This window comes from Lepisma saccharinum, chromosome 1 (genome assembly GCF_977018435.1).
Source record: "Lepisma saccharinum chromosome 1, izLepSacc3.1, whole genome shotgun sequence".
In the NCBI taxonomy this organism is placed as follows: Eukaryota; Metazoa; Arthropoda; class Insecta; order Zygentoma; family Lepismatidae; genus Lepisma; species Lepisma saccharinum.
The window spans coordinates 144792164-144810618 of record NC_139229.1 but is presented as its reverse complement, the minus strand read 5'-3'; the positions used below and the strand labels follow the sequence as shown (position 1 = coordinate 144810618).

The 18455-nt window shown below is 39.3% G+C and overlaps 1 protein-coding gene across 1 annotated transcript in view; it reads right to left on the bottom strand.

The window, feature by feature from the left end:
* Window positions 1-17593, bottom strand: part of LOC146002075 (endothelin-converting enzyme 2-like) — a 76611-nt gene extending 59018 nt beyond the window's left edge. The window contains exons 1-3 of the mRNA XM_083139794.1: window positions 17356-17593; window positions 6057-6921; window positions 200-376 (exon numbers count right to left, since the gene is read on the bottom strand). Of these exons, the coding sequence (XP_082995920.1) occupies window positions 200-376; window positions 6057-6921; window positions 17356-17559 (1246 nt within the window). The 5' untranslated portion in view covers window positions 17560-17593. The remainder of the gene's footprint in view (window positions 1-199; window positions 377-6056; window positions 6922-17355) is intronic.
* Between the last annotated feature and the right edge of the window lie 862 nt (window positions 17594-18455).

Below are 18455 nucleotides of genomic sequence, written 5' to 3'. Positions count from 1 at the left end.
CTACTACAAATAATAAAATGAACAAACAAAATATGGAGGACAAGTATTCTCATTGTTGAAATAGCATGCAAACAGCAAGAGATACAACAAAAAAAGAAACTGAAATAGGGATACATTCACTGCATTTTTTAAATCTTGTTGTTTTTCTCCATCTTTTAAACTTGAACCACAAGAATTAAAGAAACCAGCTGTACTGTACCTGTGATTCTATTCCAGACTTCTTCTTGTGGATTATCTGAAAGTAGAGTTGCAGTTCCTTGCAGTCCACCACAGGCAAATTCATAGAAGTTCTCACATGGACTCACATTATGTTTCATAAGGCTTAACATTCTGCTAGCTAAATTCTTACAGCTTGTTGTGTTACATACTGGTGTATCTTCAATGAAAATGCACAAGTAAAATATAAAGGTTGAAATGTAATATACACATGGAAATTCTAACATAAAAAACTTTCAGTCTAATCAAACCAAAGATTCATTTCTGTTTGAGAGCAAAACTTCTATCTGTTCTATCTGTTATTCCAGTTCTTATCATTTCCCCTGATGTTAAACATGTTAGTTTGGACTTATAAACTTTCAAAATATAATTAATAATATTAATAAGAACTTTAGTTTCTTTAGTTGCTAACAGGCACGTATCCAGAGGGGGGGCTTAGGGGGCTCGAGCCCCCCCCCCCCGAAAGTTTTAGGTTTACACTAGATAAAATGAGTTTTTTTTTTGTTTCTTGTGGTGTGAAATAAAATAATGTGACAATAATTTAAGGAAAGAAATAATTATGGAGGCAAGACGGAGAATGTTCCGTAACCCTGTTATTAATAATAGCACGTATCCAAGATGGGGCACAGGGGGCTCGACCCTATCCCCAGGAAATTTTTCACTTTACGTTAGATAAAATTAGGTTTTTGGCTTCTTAAATAATGTTAAAATAATGTAAGGAGAGAGATAATTATCGAGGCAAGACGGAGCATGTTTTATACCCCTGTTATTATTAATAGCACGTAGCCAAGGTGGGTATGAGGTGGCTCGAGCCCCCCCCCCTCAGGAAAGTTTTAAATTTACACTAGATAAAATTAGATTTTTGGCGTCTTGAATAATGTGAAGATAATAAATTTATAAATCTGAGAGAAATAATTATCGAGACAAGACGGAGAGTGTTCTATAACCCTATTATTGTCAATAGCACGTATCCAAGGTGGGAATCAGGAGGCTTGAGCCCCCCTTCAGGATTTTTTTTCTGTTTACACTAGATAAAATTAGGATTTTGGCTTCTTGAATAATGTCATGATAATTTGGGAGAAATAATTATCAAGACAAGATGGAGAATGTTCTATAACCCTGTTATTGTTAATAGCACGTATCCAAGGTGGGGTTGATGTGGCTCGAGCCCCCCCCCCCCCATGATTTTTTTTATTTTACACTAGATAAAATTAGGTTTTTGGCTTTTTGAATAATGTAACGATGATTTAAGGAGATAGACAAGTATCGAGGCAAGACTGAGAATGTTCTATAACCCTGTTGTTGGTAATATTGCACATACACTTTTCTTGCGCTTTCGGTGTTGACTCAGCGCACTTGAGGACTATGTAGAGACTTGTCAGCATTTGGATGCTGCACAACAAAGGTAGAGCCACATGTAGGGCGATTCGTTGTAATTTCTAATCTCTGGAAGGCGGGAGAGGGTACGTTCTTGAATGAGAGAAGGAGTCAATTACTGGCGATATTAACAATCGTTTTATCTGCGGAACGTTCTACAATATAATGAGTATATAAATACGCCGATTCAATTTTTCGATTGATCTGTACAAAGAATCGGTTAATGAGATTTCAGAGGTAAGTGTGACAATTCATACAGTCGATTGGTGATCAGATCAGTCAGCGTCCTCTGGTTGCTTTATAAGATATAGTGATTCGAAAATGAAGACATTGACGACAGCAGAACTTCCGGGCCCTCAGAGTAGTGCTAGCTCGGTTCGAGGGCCGAAGAGATCAAGGACACACTCTCTCACTCTCACTCTCCTCTCTCTCTCTCTCTCTCTCTCTCTCTCTCTCTCTCTCTCTCTCTCAAGTGAATATTTCATCAGTACCGGATATTAAAACAGAAATAAGCTGCATAGATCAACTGAAAATCAAAGTTTTGAGTGATGATTTAGTTTTGCCAGAACTAAATTTCGTATATGCAGTCTGAGAATTTCATGATATAAAAAAATACTTTTGTTTAAGCCTATTGGGTTCGAAACACATTCAAACACTTAACTACCATAAAGAGACAGCCGAAAATTTTATGAATGTCGAGAAGAGAAAGCAAGAAGATGTTGCATATGTAGACATTTTAGGCGGAAATTGCAGGCTCTACCAGGACCCACATCAGGGCTCTACCAACTGAGCCACATAGTCATCCTTGACTTCAACCGATTTTTCGTTAAAATGTCTACATAGTACATGTCCTGTGTATATCAAATCGTAAGGTGTTGCCTGCATAGTGAACAAGCACAAAAAATATAGGAGAGAGAAGAAAACTGAGGAGCATTATCACCGGTTGCGGATAATTTTTTTCTGTGGTCAACAAGAGCTACTACTTCAAGGTGACAATGACAGTGGCCTAATAAGGGAGATTTCACACCGTGTCGCCTGAAGATTAGGTTTGTGCGGCCTTTTGTGTCGCTACGGTGTGAAACGTTGCTGTTGATTGGCCCATTCCAATCGACATGTATCGCGTGTCCCTTCGGTCTGAAACCTTCCTAAGTCTTGAAAATCCAAGTCACAAGGATGGAAAATTAGGGCCTTGTTAAGGTTAGGTGTGAAGGCAGGTAGACCACAGCACCCTAAAGGATCATATTCAAACCTGCAGGAAGAACGCATCTTACTTCAATCTCCAATACGATGATAAAAACTTCTGGTGAGTTCATTTTAAAAAATGTGTCCGAGATAAAGAGAGGCGTGCCCAGGATTTTCGGAAGGGAGAGGGGTTACGCATACTATTTTTGGTAGTCAGTCCTGATTTTGCCATTTTTTCCCTGTCTTTGACGTTCCTCTTTTTTTTCTTTTTTTTTTTTAAAAAAAAGGAATACTGGGTCAAATGGGGTTATTACCTCACCAACCCTCCCTTGGGCACGTCACTGGAGATAAATGAGTAAGCATTTGATCATACTGGGAGACAAAACATTAGATGTGCTGGGAACGGAAGGGTTTTCATTATGCATTAATTGTTTCGTGATCCACCTGTATTCGAGAAGACTTCCTTTGTTTCGTGCCGATATATAACAAGACAGCGAAAGCTGTGACAGGCATTTTTGAATACTTGTGAGTGCTAAGGCCTGAATCGGAACAATTTGGGGGTTTCGGCTTTTATAAGAGCTGAAAAAATGGGAGGACAAGACACGTTAGTGGTGTTCAGGCTCGAATTAGAGAGAAATATTCGAGAGCTGTCTGCGTCCAGTTCGCAACCCACAATTTGAATCTCGCGTTGTCGAGTGGATTGTCCATCCCGTGCATGTGTAACAGCTTCGTAAAAACACTCAAAGATACCATAGATGTTTTTATACCTGATGAGAAGAAATGGACAAACACACATACTGAGATGGTTCCGGCACACATTATTAATGCATGGAAACAGAGGAGTCGAGTGGTAAAAAATGTTCCGATTTCACGTTCTGATTAAAATGATAGCCTTACAGTGGCAACGATTTAAGGGATAGTTGCTCCCCATTTTTTATTTTTCTGCTTCAAAATTATGGCCTCTTAATGTTAAGCCTTGGCTACCAAGAGAAAGTAAACTTTCCTTGCAACGCCCTCCGCACCCCCCCCCCCCCCTCGTTTTGGAACCCAATTGCCACCACTGGTCTTAAACATACAATTGTGAGGTTCTTACTATAATAAATAAAAAATGGTGTTGAGCCCCCCCCGAAAGGAATTCGTGGATACGTGCCTGGTTGCTAAAATCCTTTTATGAACATTTTCATGTACTGTGTATATACTTTCATTTCTTACATTCAACCTAAGTGTTACTGATTGAAGTATTATCTTAATACTGGAAGACAAATATGGTTTGTGGCAGCTATCAAATACAATATGTTCCATGAACCTGTTTCTTTTTTCTGACAGTGATCCTGGAACAGGGTCACATAGTTCAAATGAGAACAGTGGAAGTTCCCTTTCTCTTGTTTTAAAGAAAGGTGTTAATTAAAAGTTAAAATTTAACAATGCAAGTATATAAAATGCTGATGTTTGCAAATTGTATAGGTTCAAATATGTTCTTAGATAACTCACTCACATATGTAGTGATATTTATTCATTCATTGTTTTCTTCCCAGGGGCAGTTGGTCTTTCCTTGTAACCTCCATGCTGTTCCATAGGCATGCGCAGACCCTCTGATTAAGGGCAGGGGGGGGGGGGGGGTGCAAAAGCCTTGAAAGTTCAGTTGGGAAAGAAAAACCTCATTTTATCTCACTGTCTTAGTTTTATTGCACTGAGGGGTATCTGTGTGTGTGTGTATGTATATAATTATATTTATATATAAACATATTATTTAAATACATTACATAATCAATTCATCCAGCTCATAACAAACCAACAGCAAAAACGATATAAATTGTCTCTGAAATGTACGTGCTCCTTTTCCTCCAAACCAAACTGTTATAGCAGCAACTGTCTGAAGTACTTAGTTGTTCTTACCTCTCTCTCTCTGGTAATTTGCAATGCATTACTACTGAAAAGAAATTGCGAGTGAAGCGAGCAAGAAAATTTTTTGATCCAAATTTTTGTAAGTTGATAACAGTATTAATTTCATAGAGCACAAAAAATTTCATGGGACTGGCAGAATGGCATTCTCTTTTACAATTTTTCTCAATCAGATTGTTCGGTGCCCAGGGACAACTCCTGCCGCTCCCTAGGTATGGCTCTGAACTTAACAAGACTGTAAGAAATGCAGATATTGCAAGCGAAGCGAGCAAAAAAAAAATGTATTTTTATTTGTATAAAATTTGAAGGCGAGGGGACAATTGCCCCTTTGTGCCCCCTGCAGGTGCTCCTGGCCATATGGAAGAAATAATTCAAGAAAGACGTGTAAACTTATTCCATCTTGAGTATCGTTTTGTCCTGCAACTCGTAGATTCTGCCAGTCTTGCTTTCTTTTACTTCTATGTTTGCCCCCCTAGAATTGATTTCCGCCCAAGGTTTGGATCAAGGAATGCCCCTCTGCCCCCCTGTGTTTGCACCACTGCACCCCCTTTCCCTGTAGTTGCTTTGAACTTTCACCGGCTTGAAAATATTTCATTTTCTTGAAGAGTATAATATCATTTAATAACAGCAATTAGATTCCTCTACATTAAATTTCTAGGTGAGTATAATAATATACAGGCATGGAACATCTGGAAGGGGGTCAAGGATGGCCACACCTTCCCCTTCGAAAACATATATTTCACAGGAATAATTTGATTTCAGTCATAGTAATTTATATTAATTAATATGTAATGGGGATGCAGGAATGCAATAATTTCAAATTCAGATGATGTTTTTTGAGGGGGCAACACTATTATCGGGTTAATATGCCCCATGGAAAAATACCTTGCTTTTCCTTTTGTGGAAAAAATCTGGGAACGTCCGTGATTAGGGGGGCATTTTCTTCCCCCTTCCCCCCATCCATGTACATGCATGCCTATGTGCTGTTCAATCTTCAGCCCTTCACTTTGTAGCAGCATAGGACCCATTTATTTTGATGTTGTTAATCATTTGTTTTTTTTTTTCTTCTTTTCCAGATTTTCTTTCCCTTGGCCATTCTTTCAATAGCTTCCCTTAGGATACAGTTTCTTCTCATCCAGTGATAGATTAATGAAAAGGAACCAAGGTCATGGGAGGGCCTATGTCTTACAAATATATGTGTAGAGCAAACCAAACAAACAAATATACCACCAAAAGTGTGATCAATTCATATGTAATTTAACAAAGTAGTCTCTGTAGGAAATTTTCTTAACTTGTTTAATGACAAGATAGATATAGATATTTATGAAGTATCATTCTACTGGAAGAAAAATTAATTTATATATTAAATGCTCACATACCTATACATGATGTAGAACTCCACTCTGAGTGAATCATTTTTCCACTCTTTGTTTCGGTAAGACTTGAGATAGTTTCTGTTTCTGCTGTGCTGGTGTCACTTGCAGAGCTCCTAACATCAGTTTCAGATTCTTCAGTAGAAATAGTTGGCATATGAGAGGCAAGAACTGTGAGTGGTGTACTACTGGAGTATGAAGAGCTCGTTCTCACATTACTTTCAAATTCCAAGCTGGTATCTGAACTTGTGTGTTGAATTGGCGTTGAACCAATGGTTGATGTCCTTTCGCTTGAAGATTCAATTAATTTTGTTACTGGCTCAAAATGACTTTCATCCATTGTTGTATCAGCAGTAGTTGATTCGTTTTCAAACCTTTTTCTAATTGGTTCAGTGCTAGATGGTGTTGTTTCTAGGAATGTAATACTTGAATGATTTATATGCTCAACTGGAGACACTGGTTCTGTTTGGGATGTGCTACTTGTGATATCTGGATCTAAAACTATTCTTTCTCTAATACGTTCAGTTCTATCATTAACTGATGTTGAAATATGTTTAGGTGTTGAAGAGATATCATGGACAAAAGTGTCAATTATCCTTCCATCTGTTGAAGTTATTGCTGGAATAGATGTTGTTGGTGGTTCAACTTTTTCAATTTCAGTTTCCAATTTAGTTACTGGTGTTGTTCTATGTGTTGTCTGCTTTGTGCTTTCAGTTGACAACTCTGTGGTTGTTATCTTTTTGATTGTTACCTCTTTAATTGGATATTGCTTGGTTGTTGTTCGTCGTGTAGTAGTAGTAGTAGTTGTTGTTGTTGTGTCCTCGAAAGGAATAACTTCTTCATTGTATTTGGCATGCTTTCCTAAGATTGTCTGCAAGAAAAAAACAATGATATGTTACGTCTGAATCCCTCAGTTATTTATGCATTTTCATTCTAACAAAATTAAACACAAGAAAGCATACTTGCAAAAATATGTAACATAAAGGGATTTTTGTACAAAGTACATAATACACTGGGAAATGCAAAACATATAACTACTGGTGTTTCCAGTGTATGATGGTTTATATAGGTTATATCCCCAATAAAGAAACCTTAATTAAACATCAAATTAAGGACATTTGAAGCAAGCATGAAATCAATTTTGCCATATGCATGTGAAACATTGGAAAAAAACCAAAGGAAAACATCTATACATTAATTGCAAACTTTTCCAAACAAATGATTAAGAAGGATTGTTCGAATTAGATGGTTGGAAGTAATCAGTGGCATGCCCAAGGGAGGTTGGTGAGGGTATGACCCCCCTTTGGCCCAGTATTCCTAAAAAAAGAACGTTAAAGGTAGGAAAAGATGGCAAAATGAAAGCTGACTACCAGAAAAAGTGTACGTAATCCCTCCCTTTCGAAAATCCTGGGCACGCCACTGGAAGTAAAAGATAACAAACTAAGTCCATATACATATGGAAAGTGACAGAACATGCAAAAGAGAGAAGCAGAATTGGATTGGATTGGATTGATTTGGTGTTTTAAGTCCACTTTATGCACAGTAAGGCTAATCGGGACTGCACCTACAGTTTAAAGTGGGATCCAAGCCACTATGTGCCTCCCCTGGTATCGAATCCGGGACCCCATGATTACAAGGTGACGATGCTAAGAAGCAGAAATTAAAAATAGGAAATGGAGATAGATAGGAACAGTATCCCGAAAGAAGCAATAGAATGAAATCTCTAAGGTAAAAGGAAAATAGGACAAGCCAGGAAAACCTGGAAAAGGACTGTGATGAGAGAGTGTTCACAGTGGCGTGCCAAAAGGTGAATGAGGAGTCATGTCCTCTCCTCCATTTTTGTCCAGCATTCCTAAAAGGAAGGGCACCAAATTCCAGAAAAGATGACCAAAAAAAGTAGACTCCATCCCTCCTCCTGAACATGCCACTGAGTGTTCAGAGACGGGGGAAAAACTGGGGAGAGGTGAAGGTGCTCGTCCAAATCTAAGTCCAATGGAGGAATTTTCTGGAGTCGCTATGCTCCATCTAGGAGGAAAAGGAAATAAGTTCAAAGTTACGTCTTTCCTTTAGTAGTCAGCCCTGTATTTTACCATCTTTTCCTACATTTGACTGACGTTCTTTTATTTTGAGAAATGTTGGGTCAAAGGGGACTTATGACCCTCACCAACCCCTCCCTCTTTGGGCACGCCACTATATTGCAAGTTTCAGGAGTTCCCCTTAATATGCTCTTGGAGTTCTGCTCTTAGACTGGGAAATGTAGAGATCCTTGTACCCTGTGATCAGTGATCAGAACGCTACATTTTAAAAGTGGCTTCGCTACAACTACAGCTACATTTTCCAAAAAGTAGCTCGCTACACTACTCCTGTTCGCAACTCGCTACTTCGCTACTTTTCCGCTCCTTTTGCATAAAAAAAATTAACAACCACATGGATATTCCAAAAAAGACCCTAGTATGATAGTTGTACATATTGGAAAATAGATTCTGTTATTTATTATCATGATTTCCGTCATTTGGTAATTTCGATACCAGTGTTACTTCAGTTGCTTATTTTCAATATAGTGTTTCAGAATAACGTACCTATGTAAGCGGCAAATCAATTCAAATTTGATAGGGAGTATTGCAATTAGGATGACACAAAATTAATGATTACAACTATACACAAATAAAATTTGGTAGAATTATTTACATTTATATATCAATATATTTTTATTGATAATAAATATTGAGTTAAGTCACATAGTGGTTCGAAACCAGTCTCAATTTGCTTATCTGTGCATAAAGTGGACTCCAAATAAAAACTAGGAAAGACGCCTGGAGGATGGGATTCTCCTGCTTCTCCATTCCCCATGCTGCTCATCGTCTTTCATCATTCTTCCTCATTCTCACATTAGCCAAAAGTGGCAGAAAGTGACTCTAGATAAGATTGATTGACTTTTTGTTTTAAGTCCACTTTATGCACAGTAAGGCTAATCGGGACTGGACCTACAGTTTAAAGTGGGATCCGATCCACTATGTGCCTCCACCGGGTATCGAACCCAGGACCCCTTGACTGTAGATAAGATAATTACTAAATAAAACATTGATCTTCATTGTCATGATTAGCAAAAGTAAAAGAAAATCTAAACGGAAATATATTGAGAAAACTGATGTGTAAATCTGAGAGTTCTGTTAACATATTGAGCCATTGACTGCTGGCTAGGGATATCCTATATGTTCCGGGGTAGCGCAAACGAGGTATTTTTTTTTAGGGGTGCCATAAATGAGGCATTTCACCAAAATCTCAAAAAAAAAAGTAGCTGTTAGCTGGAATATATTCATATATGTCAGTTAGTTATCTGGATATTAGAATTATTAAGATACTAATGAAATAAATTACGCGGATACCTATACTGCAATATCAAGATATTTATAATCTACATTATCCATATTTCCATGTAATAGACTTTGTCTTTATGAATCTCATGCAAAAGTAAGCGTTATTGTCGATTTTTTTAAATGCTGTTGCCACATTTAAAATATACCTTAAAATGCTGAGAAGGGATTTTGTAGCTTCGCTACTGCTACAACTACAATATTAAAAATGTAGCACCGCTACAGTTACCACTATAAATTTTGTAGCTAGCTACAGTAGTGCCGCTAGAAGTAGCACGCTACTTTCGCCCACTGCTTGTGAGTGCCACAATATTATTCAATAGACTATACAAATGATGGGATCAAGGTCAAAGTAACTAAAATTTAATTTATGACACAGTCTAACAGAGAAAAGACAGGAGAGCAAACGATAACTAAGTTCTTTAGTGGGTGTGTGGGCGGGAAGGGGCATGTATTTTTAGTACAAGATCGTGGTAGGGATAATCCATTCGCCCGAGGATATCTCACCCTGACAGAGTAAATGCAAGAGAAAAAGGGCTTAAGAGGAATATCAAAATTGGATTCTGCTGGCCTCTCTGATGTAGTGATTACCTCAGTGTCGGATTAACGACCTTTTCTCGTGAGGGGAAGAGGAAAATGAATCCATTTTCTAAATTACTGCCACCCGCCAGATTCATAGACAGTTTACTTACTGTAGAAATCGTGGGGTGAACCTTTGGTTTTAAACGTTAAGAGGAGTGATCTTTTCTTTAGACGTGAAATGAAGTGGGGCAATCATCTCACGTCTTATTAACGCATTGTTGCTAGTTTTAGATTAATTTTAGAAATGAAATGACATCATCTTAACAGACTCCAGTTTTAGATGCTTGGGGGGGGGGTGACGAAGGTCATCTGGAGGGAGCCCTTGACCCCCTGAAAAGGACATATCAGCCTATTCACATAAATTTAATTTCAGTCACTGTCACAGTAATTGGTATTAATTATAAAAAAAACTAACAATAAGCACAATACGACGCCAGAGGCCGTAGGTTCGAATCACAAATGCTTGTCACATAGTCTATTTTATCGGTTATTATTCATCCTCATCGTCGCGAAATATCATATAAAAGTAGGCCATTTATATGTACTAGGAACTTAGAACAAAAAGGATTAGTACTTGATTAAACACGAATAGAATAGCGACGAACAATGCCGGGATAAACGAGAACAAAGAAAACAATATTCGCAAAATATTTAATTTCTAACAAAAATTTCGCTTTCATTGTTGATGGCGACAAAGAAAGCTACCAGAAATCAAACCTGGCGCCTACTGATTACAAATGTGTCGCGTTTCATTGTCAGCCGTCATCTACACTAGGGATGGCTAGATCCGGATTTTTTTCTGATCCGGACCCCGGATCCGGAACTTTCGGATTCGGATCCAAACGGGTCCGGATCAGTTTTGCATTCCACTTGAGCGCTTCTTTGGAAACTACGAATGTGTTTATAACATATTGTTACCTGCTAATATATATATATATATATATATATATATATATATATATATATATATATATAATACACACACACACACACACACACACACACATATATATATATATATAATGTGTGCCTGTGCGCGATTTGTAATTAATACACTTACAAGGGAGGTGTAAGTCTCTCCCTCCGATTTCCATGAAACTTGGCAGGTGTATAGAGGGACCCAAAGGAAGAAATACGTGTTTTTGTGGTTCAGCTAAGAAAAACGGTTTTAGGGGGCAAAACCCCCTCAAATGTCAAGATGAAGACAAATTGACACGGGAATCTGACCCCTGTGTGCCACTCCGATTTCCATGAAATTTGGCAGGTGTATGGAGGGGCCCAAAAGAAGAAGTACGTGTTTTTGTGTTTCAGCTAAAAAATGGTTTTAGGGGGCAACACATTCCTCAAATGTCAAGATGAGAAATTGAAGTGGGGATCTGACCCCAAAACAACGTAAATATGGCATAGGAAGAAACAGGGGGCATAAGGCCCCTCTATACACCTTCCAAATTTCATGGAAATCGGAGGGGGACACAGGGATCAGATCCCCACGTCAGTTTGTCCTCATCTTGACATTTGAGGCGGTTTTTGCCCCCTAAAACAGTTTTTTAGCCGAAACAAACACACACGTATTTCTTCCTTTGGGCCCCTCTATACACCTGCGAACTTTCATGAAAATCGGAGGGGGACACAGGGGTCAAATGTCCACTTAAATTTGTCCTCATTTTGACATTTGAGGGGGTTTGCCCCCTAAAACATTTTTTTTAGCCGAAACAAAAAAACACGTATTTCTTCCTTTGGGTCCCTTTATACACCTGCCAAGTTCCATGAATATCGGAGGGGGACACAGGGGTCAGATCCTTACTTCAATTTGTCCTCATCTTGACATTTGAGGGGGGTTTTGCCCCTAAGAGAGTTTTTTAGCTGAAACAAAAAAACACGTATTTCTTCCTTTGGGTCCCTTTATACACCTGCCAAGTTTCATGGAAATCGGAGGGGAACACTTAGATAAACTCTCTTGTTAGTCTTACACTTTGTAATTATGTAACACTGCATATATTATAATGTTTTATTTTAATTTGTAAAACTGTAACTGTAGAACAATTGTATAATTTTTGTATAACATTTCTATCTTATTGAATGTGTTGCCCGACCCTGTGGCCGAGTGGTGGGCGGCCCCTGTGGCGGAGTGGTTAGCACATCGCGCTACGACGCCAGGGGTCCCGGGTTCGATTCCCGGCTCGGCCATGGATGTTTGTGATTGTCTGTCCTGAAAAGTCTTGAAATTGAAATATGAATGAAATGATATGAGTGAATGAAGTGTGATGGGGGAAGCTTCCGCATAGGGGCTTTCCTTTTAAAAAAGAAAAAAAAAAGTGGTTAGCACATCGCGCTGCGACGCCAAGGGTCCCGGGTTCGAATCCTGGTCGGGCTTGGTTGTTTGTGAATGTCCAATCATCAATTTAATCATTTCATCACTCATCTCCATCTTCGCAAATTAGCCAAGAGGCACAAAACGCGAAGTAAAATAAAACTAAATCAAATCAAATCAAATTATTAAATGTGTTAAAGGTTTCATCCTGGAATGGAATGTCTCACATTTATGTGTGTTTCCATTTCCAATACATTCGAATGAATACATATTCGTTTCAATGGCATTTACAAAATCACCTCTGACATTTTATGTTAAACAAGTAAGATTATTTTTGTCCACGAGTGTGTTAGCCGATGAATAGCAAATTATTTTAGGTACAATACTTGAAAAAAATCATGTAGGACTAACAAATGAAAAATGTCTTTGTAATCGAAGATCATAATACCTTTTAAGGTGTGGTAATATTATAATGGGATTGAGATACGAAACTATCGGATCCGGATCCGGATCCAGATCCGTAACTTTTGGATACGGATCCGGATCCGTTTGGCCATCCCTAATCTACACACGAATGGGCCAACGAGATTTGGAGGTGAGGTGGATTTGTTAGACGTTGCATATTTGTACCACGCGACTAGGCAGGAGGTGAAAGAAAAAAGCGAACAAATATGAGAAGGAAGCGCCAGTGGCCTTCACTGTAGGTACACCCAACGGAAAAAGAAATAGTAGTAAGCGAATTGTCCATAACAGTCAGTCTGTTTACTACATTGTAATGGTCATTAATTAGAATATGTCCATCACAGTCAGTCTGTTTACTACATTGTAATGGCCATTAATTGGAATAAAAAACGTCAATAAGGAGAGGGCAATATCTGCTTCACATCAACAAAATTCCATATTTTAAAACAACACAGGAAGTAGAATAGAAAAGAATGGAAATAGTGATGGACAATTTACCTACTATTATCTTTGCCGTTGACTATACCATCCCAACATTGCAAAACGTTGCGGGCACACCTAAGTCTGAATGATCGGACACGGAAAACTGTAGTCTTAAATCTGTCGGCGAATGAGATGTTGCGGAAAAGGCGACTAAAAAATGACGTGAAGTGAAGATATCGCACTCGAATTCCAGATCGAGCCTAGACTCTTTGTAGAAAAAAGGAACCATGCATCAACACTGTGAATAAAACACAAAGGTATGACAGCAAGACTGCGATCGTATACGCGTTATCATCATGGCCCAAGGGTGGGTGCTCTCAGCTATTGGCGGCGATTGGGTGCCAAAACTGGGAAGGCAATGAGAATTTAGTTTTTCTTGGTAGACAAGGCTTAGCATTATAGACCATAGTGCGGGGGCAAAAAATGGTTGCCGCCCTCCCTAATCTTCGCCATTGTTGGAAACCATCTAACACCAACAATAAATTAACATAAACGTAAATATCGATCGCTGCCCTCCTTGATGTGCAAGACACTACTGCTTTTTGCAGACTAACAAGGCTCTGGCGACTGGCTCTATGGCCAGTATAATTCCATGTATTGTCCTGTGTTTTGTCCTTATGTGTGCTGAGTGCCCCTTTACAGCCTCATCTTTTAACCTAAGTCAGAATATTTTAAGATTTTAGTTATGCGACATTTATTTGTTATGATAAGGGGTTGGAGCCTAAGTGCTGACGCACCCAAAATTTTAAATTCAAATTTTTAAAAAAATCAAATTGATGTGCAAAATTAAATGACCACCCTAAGTAGCGTCTAAAAATATAAATAAATATATATCAACAAAAGAAAAACAATGATCGCTTCCATTCAAAACATCCATTGTTTTCTACCCTTCTGTGCATAGGCGGTAATAATTACATAGGAATGTGTCGAGACAAAAATGGTCTCTTCAACATCCACAACGTATCATCGCACAAACTAAGACAGCATATAGAAGTCAACTATTTTTTACTAAAGCTTTTGTGTTTAGTGTTTTCGACGCTACAAGTTCTTTAAAAAAAACGGATGTTTATCCTGACTATATATGCAAGTACGCAGCACAAGCTCGCAATTGTCATTACTGATTGTCTTTCTATTCAATGCAAACAAAACATTTAGCTTATCAAGCACATATCCACTTAGTATATCTGATGAAGAAGTCACATAGTGAAGTAAATTTCAATATCATACCTAAGTTTGTAAGGAGATCGAGAGTCTCGGTCTCACCCAGTGCCGGATCTACAAGCCGCAAAACCCCGCAGTGCGGGGGGGGGGGGGCTGAGACAAATAAGCCTCTAGGAGGCCCTCAGCCATTGACATAGTAGAGGGTTTGCGTATGTATAAAATAAACGTGCTTACTCAGGGATACAGAAACTAATACAATATTCTGTACAATATATACATACAGGTAAAGGTAAAGTTCAAGTTCACTGTGCATTTAGCACCGTGCCATGAAGGCACATTTAGGGTATGTAGAGGTAGGGTCCCACATATTTTCGATGTAGGACATCTTGGAGGTGATGTGATTAGCACCACGCTCCGGCCGCCTGTACTCCCCACCGGCTACCATTTGATTTGAGGCTGGGTAGACCCTGGAGCAGCTTTATGCGGGGACAAAGCCGGAAAAATTCCGACCTTAGATCACCCACCTCGGGTTTCCCGCGTGGCAGTCAGACTAGAATCAAACCAGGTTAGAATTTCACGATAAATGCAATGGTGAAGGATTCTTCAACATATCTTTAATCAGGAAAAAGTTATGACTGCATGGTTGTAACAAATGTATCATTTTCCAGGTGACACTACAGTGTCATATTATCACATCAACACGGGCGCCGAAACCGGGAAGACCAGGGGGGCCCTTCAGTTCTCGTTTGCTCCCCGCCCCTATAGGGGGCCCAATGTATAACTTTCAACATATTACAAAACCTTTGCACACAACAGGTGGGAAAATACGCAGTATTCTGCTCTGAAATGGGCAGAATCAATAATGTGGGACTATCACTCAGTTTGAGTCTTTCTTGTGCTTGTGCATTTACTATTTCAGTATTTCCTTTTTCAAACCAACAATGAATTAAGGAAAACGCATGATATATTATGAATTAATATGTGCGAGAATAGAGGAAGAAGCGTGGGAATACTATAGTCTTCATGCTCTTGTATGAGCCAGTCCATTGCAAAATAGGCATCTTTGTTTCCTTTCGGAAATGTCAATCAGAAGTTGAAAATATTCTGTTTTCAATATGCCACTGTTTTATATAATCAGGATTAGTATTGTTTTTACAATACCTGTAAACATGTGTGTGCTACTTCATACTGCATTGATGTGGCTGAAAGTTGCAGTGTTACATACTCATACCAATGCTTAACCAACGTTCAAAACAATACGTGTATGTGTGTGTGGACGGCTTAAGGGCCGGGCGACCCAAGCGATTGCCCGGGGCACCACCGGTGAAGGCGCCAGACCGGGGCGTCAGGATTTAGTAGAGCCAAATCCTTATTTCTGATTACATAAATGTGGATGTTTGTTTTATAAAGAGTTGGATTTGTGTAGAGAAAAAATCATCGAAGTTACTTCTCAATGTCAAAAGTATATTGCAAAATCATGTAGCAATTTAAACTAAGACACCACTGCTATTTTGATATCAACCTACAATATACGCGTTCTTTGACATAAGGCATTGAAAAAAACAAGGCTATTATTTATCGTCGTTAAAACCGTAAATATGCAACACGGTCATGTCTTTTGAGGCCGAAAGTGGAAAGTAGTGGGATCAGGGTAGAAAGTTGAGGCGGGGGTGACAGGGTGGACAGTTGATTTACTCCCGTTCCATCGCTTCCCGATCCATCGCTTCTCGAAAAGTGGGCTTGGTTTGTCCCAATCCATCGCTCCTGATAACGAATGTGCTTTTTCCGGGTCAGGTGTTCCCGATTCATCGCTTCCACCATTGCACTTTCAAAATCTATCATCATAACTTTAGGTTCCCACGCAGGCATAACCGATTTAGTAAGTGGAAAAACTTTTATGTGACTGTATTTTACTCTGTTTGGCATCAAACAATATAGTGCTGGTCTGAAAAAACCCTGAACCTCAGTATGCAACTGATGCTTCTGGGGAGATGGACCGGGAACACCTGACATGGAAAAACCACTTTCGTTATCAGGAGCGATAGATCGGGACAAACCACGCCCACTTTCCGAAAAGCGATGGAACGGGAAGACACCCCAGTTGGGGTGCCAAAAATCAACCTCGCCTGGATGAAAATTTTATCTTGGGCCTTCTTTTTTATGTAAATATGTGTGAAGATATTAAACTCCTATAAAGGATTGTAGGTGTAGGAATAAGTATTATAAACCGAACATGATAATCAAATTCTCAATCAAAAGTTACATGCAAAGTATTATGTTGTACAATTACATAATAAAATCAGAGTAGTACAGTGAATTATTTTTTTGTCCAGCAAATAGAGTTCGATGTGCCCTGATATATATATATGCTTTGTAGTTAAAGCTAGTTATTGTAATTACAATTTTTCAAAGGTTAACTCAAGTGTATTAGGTTCCCAACTGAACACCCCGCCCCCGCAAACAGAAATAAATCAGTATTTATGCTTTACTTACCTTTGCCCCCACCCCCCAAATCTCTAAAGAAATCGGCGCCTATGCACATCACCCCATTCCCATTTTAAAAAAATTGAGTTGAATTCAATATGGCGGACGTCCGCTTGGAACACATCAATGTAATTCTCCCTAAGCCTAACCTGTTTCTATGATGACCAATTGTACCCAGTCTAACTCCTTTACTTTTTATAAAGGGTGTTAAGGGACTTTTAATTCATCCTATAGGCCCTTGTATGTGACTTTATCAACATGAGATCAAGAATTAAACACACACACATAATATATATATATATGTATACATATAATGTGTTTGTGTGTGTGTGTGAAGGGGGCCTTTGGTAATATTTTTCGGGGGGGCAAAGATTTATAGTTCCGGCACTGGTCTCACCTCGATTTTTGAATGTCTGTCTCGGCCTCATCTAACATAGTGAATACTCACCTCTGTGGTCGCTGATTCCTCTTCATTCGTCCCCGATCCAGATCCAGAAAGAGCAAGTGCTAATATGATGATAAAGCAGAAGATGGCGAATAGGCCAAGAGTCAGCACGCAGGACCGAAACGACGTGTCCGGGCGTTTGGGCGCGGGACTAACCGGGGATGCTCCGTCTGCCCCTTCTTGAATTATGTACGAACCCCTCGTCATACTCCGGACTGCCTACGATCCACCTTGCCGTAGTTCTTCTGCAAAACTGCTTCTTCCTCGGTTCTAGGGGAACGATAGGAAAACATCCGGCCGTCGCGACCGCAGCACAGGAACCCCCCTGTTCTACTTCCTTCCAGTTTTCTCCTACCCTCTTATCTCCGTCCTGTATTTCCTAATACATTTGCCCCATATCTGACGTTCACCACAGTCTTTTATCTCTTGCAGTTTCTTGGATCTATACCAACGAACAGGGAAATTATGCAAAACTTGCATCCAGTGAACATTAAAATTTCCTCCGATTTATTTTAAAAGGACAACCTGCACGATGGGTGTTTAACTTTAAATGCGAATCCTGAGCTCTGCATCCAATATTCGAAACTCGAATCCTCGATCTGATATCCATATTCGGAGTCCTGGATCTGACATCCGAATCCAGAATCCCGCTACCCAATTCCCATGTCTTCGATCCAAAACGCGAATCCCCAGTCCCGGAGCAGGAGTGGTTAGCACATCACGCTACGATTCCAAGGGTCCCGGTTTCGAATCCTGGCCTGGGCATGGATGTTTGTGAGTGTTCTTTCATCATTTCATCATCACTCATCCCCATCTTCGCAAAGTACCCAAAAGTGGCGCAATAAGCGAAGTAAAATAAAGCAAATCAATCAATCAATAAACCCCGATATCCGGATCATGGGCCAAGAATCCGAATCCCAAATCCTCGATCTGATATCCAAAACCAGGATCCTGGATCTGACATCCGAATCCTCAGTCCTGTACCTGTTCTCGAAATCCCGAGACCCTGATCCGAGATCCGAATCATGGGTCAAGAATCTGAATACCAAATCCTCGATCTGATATCCAAATTCGGAGTCCTGGATTTAATATCCGAATGTGAT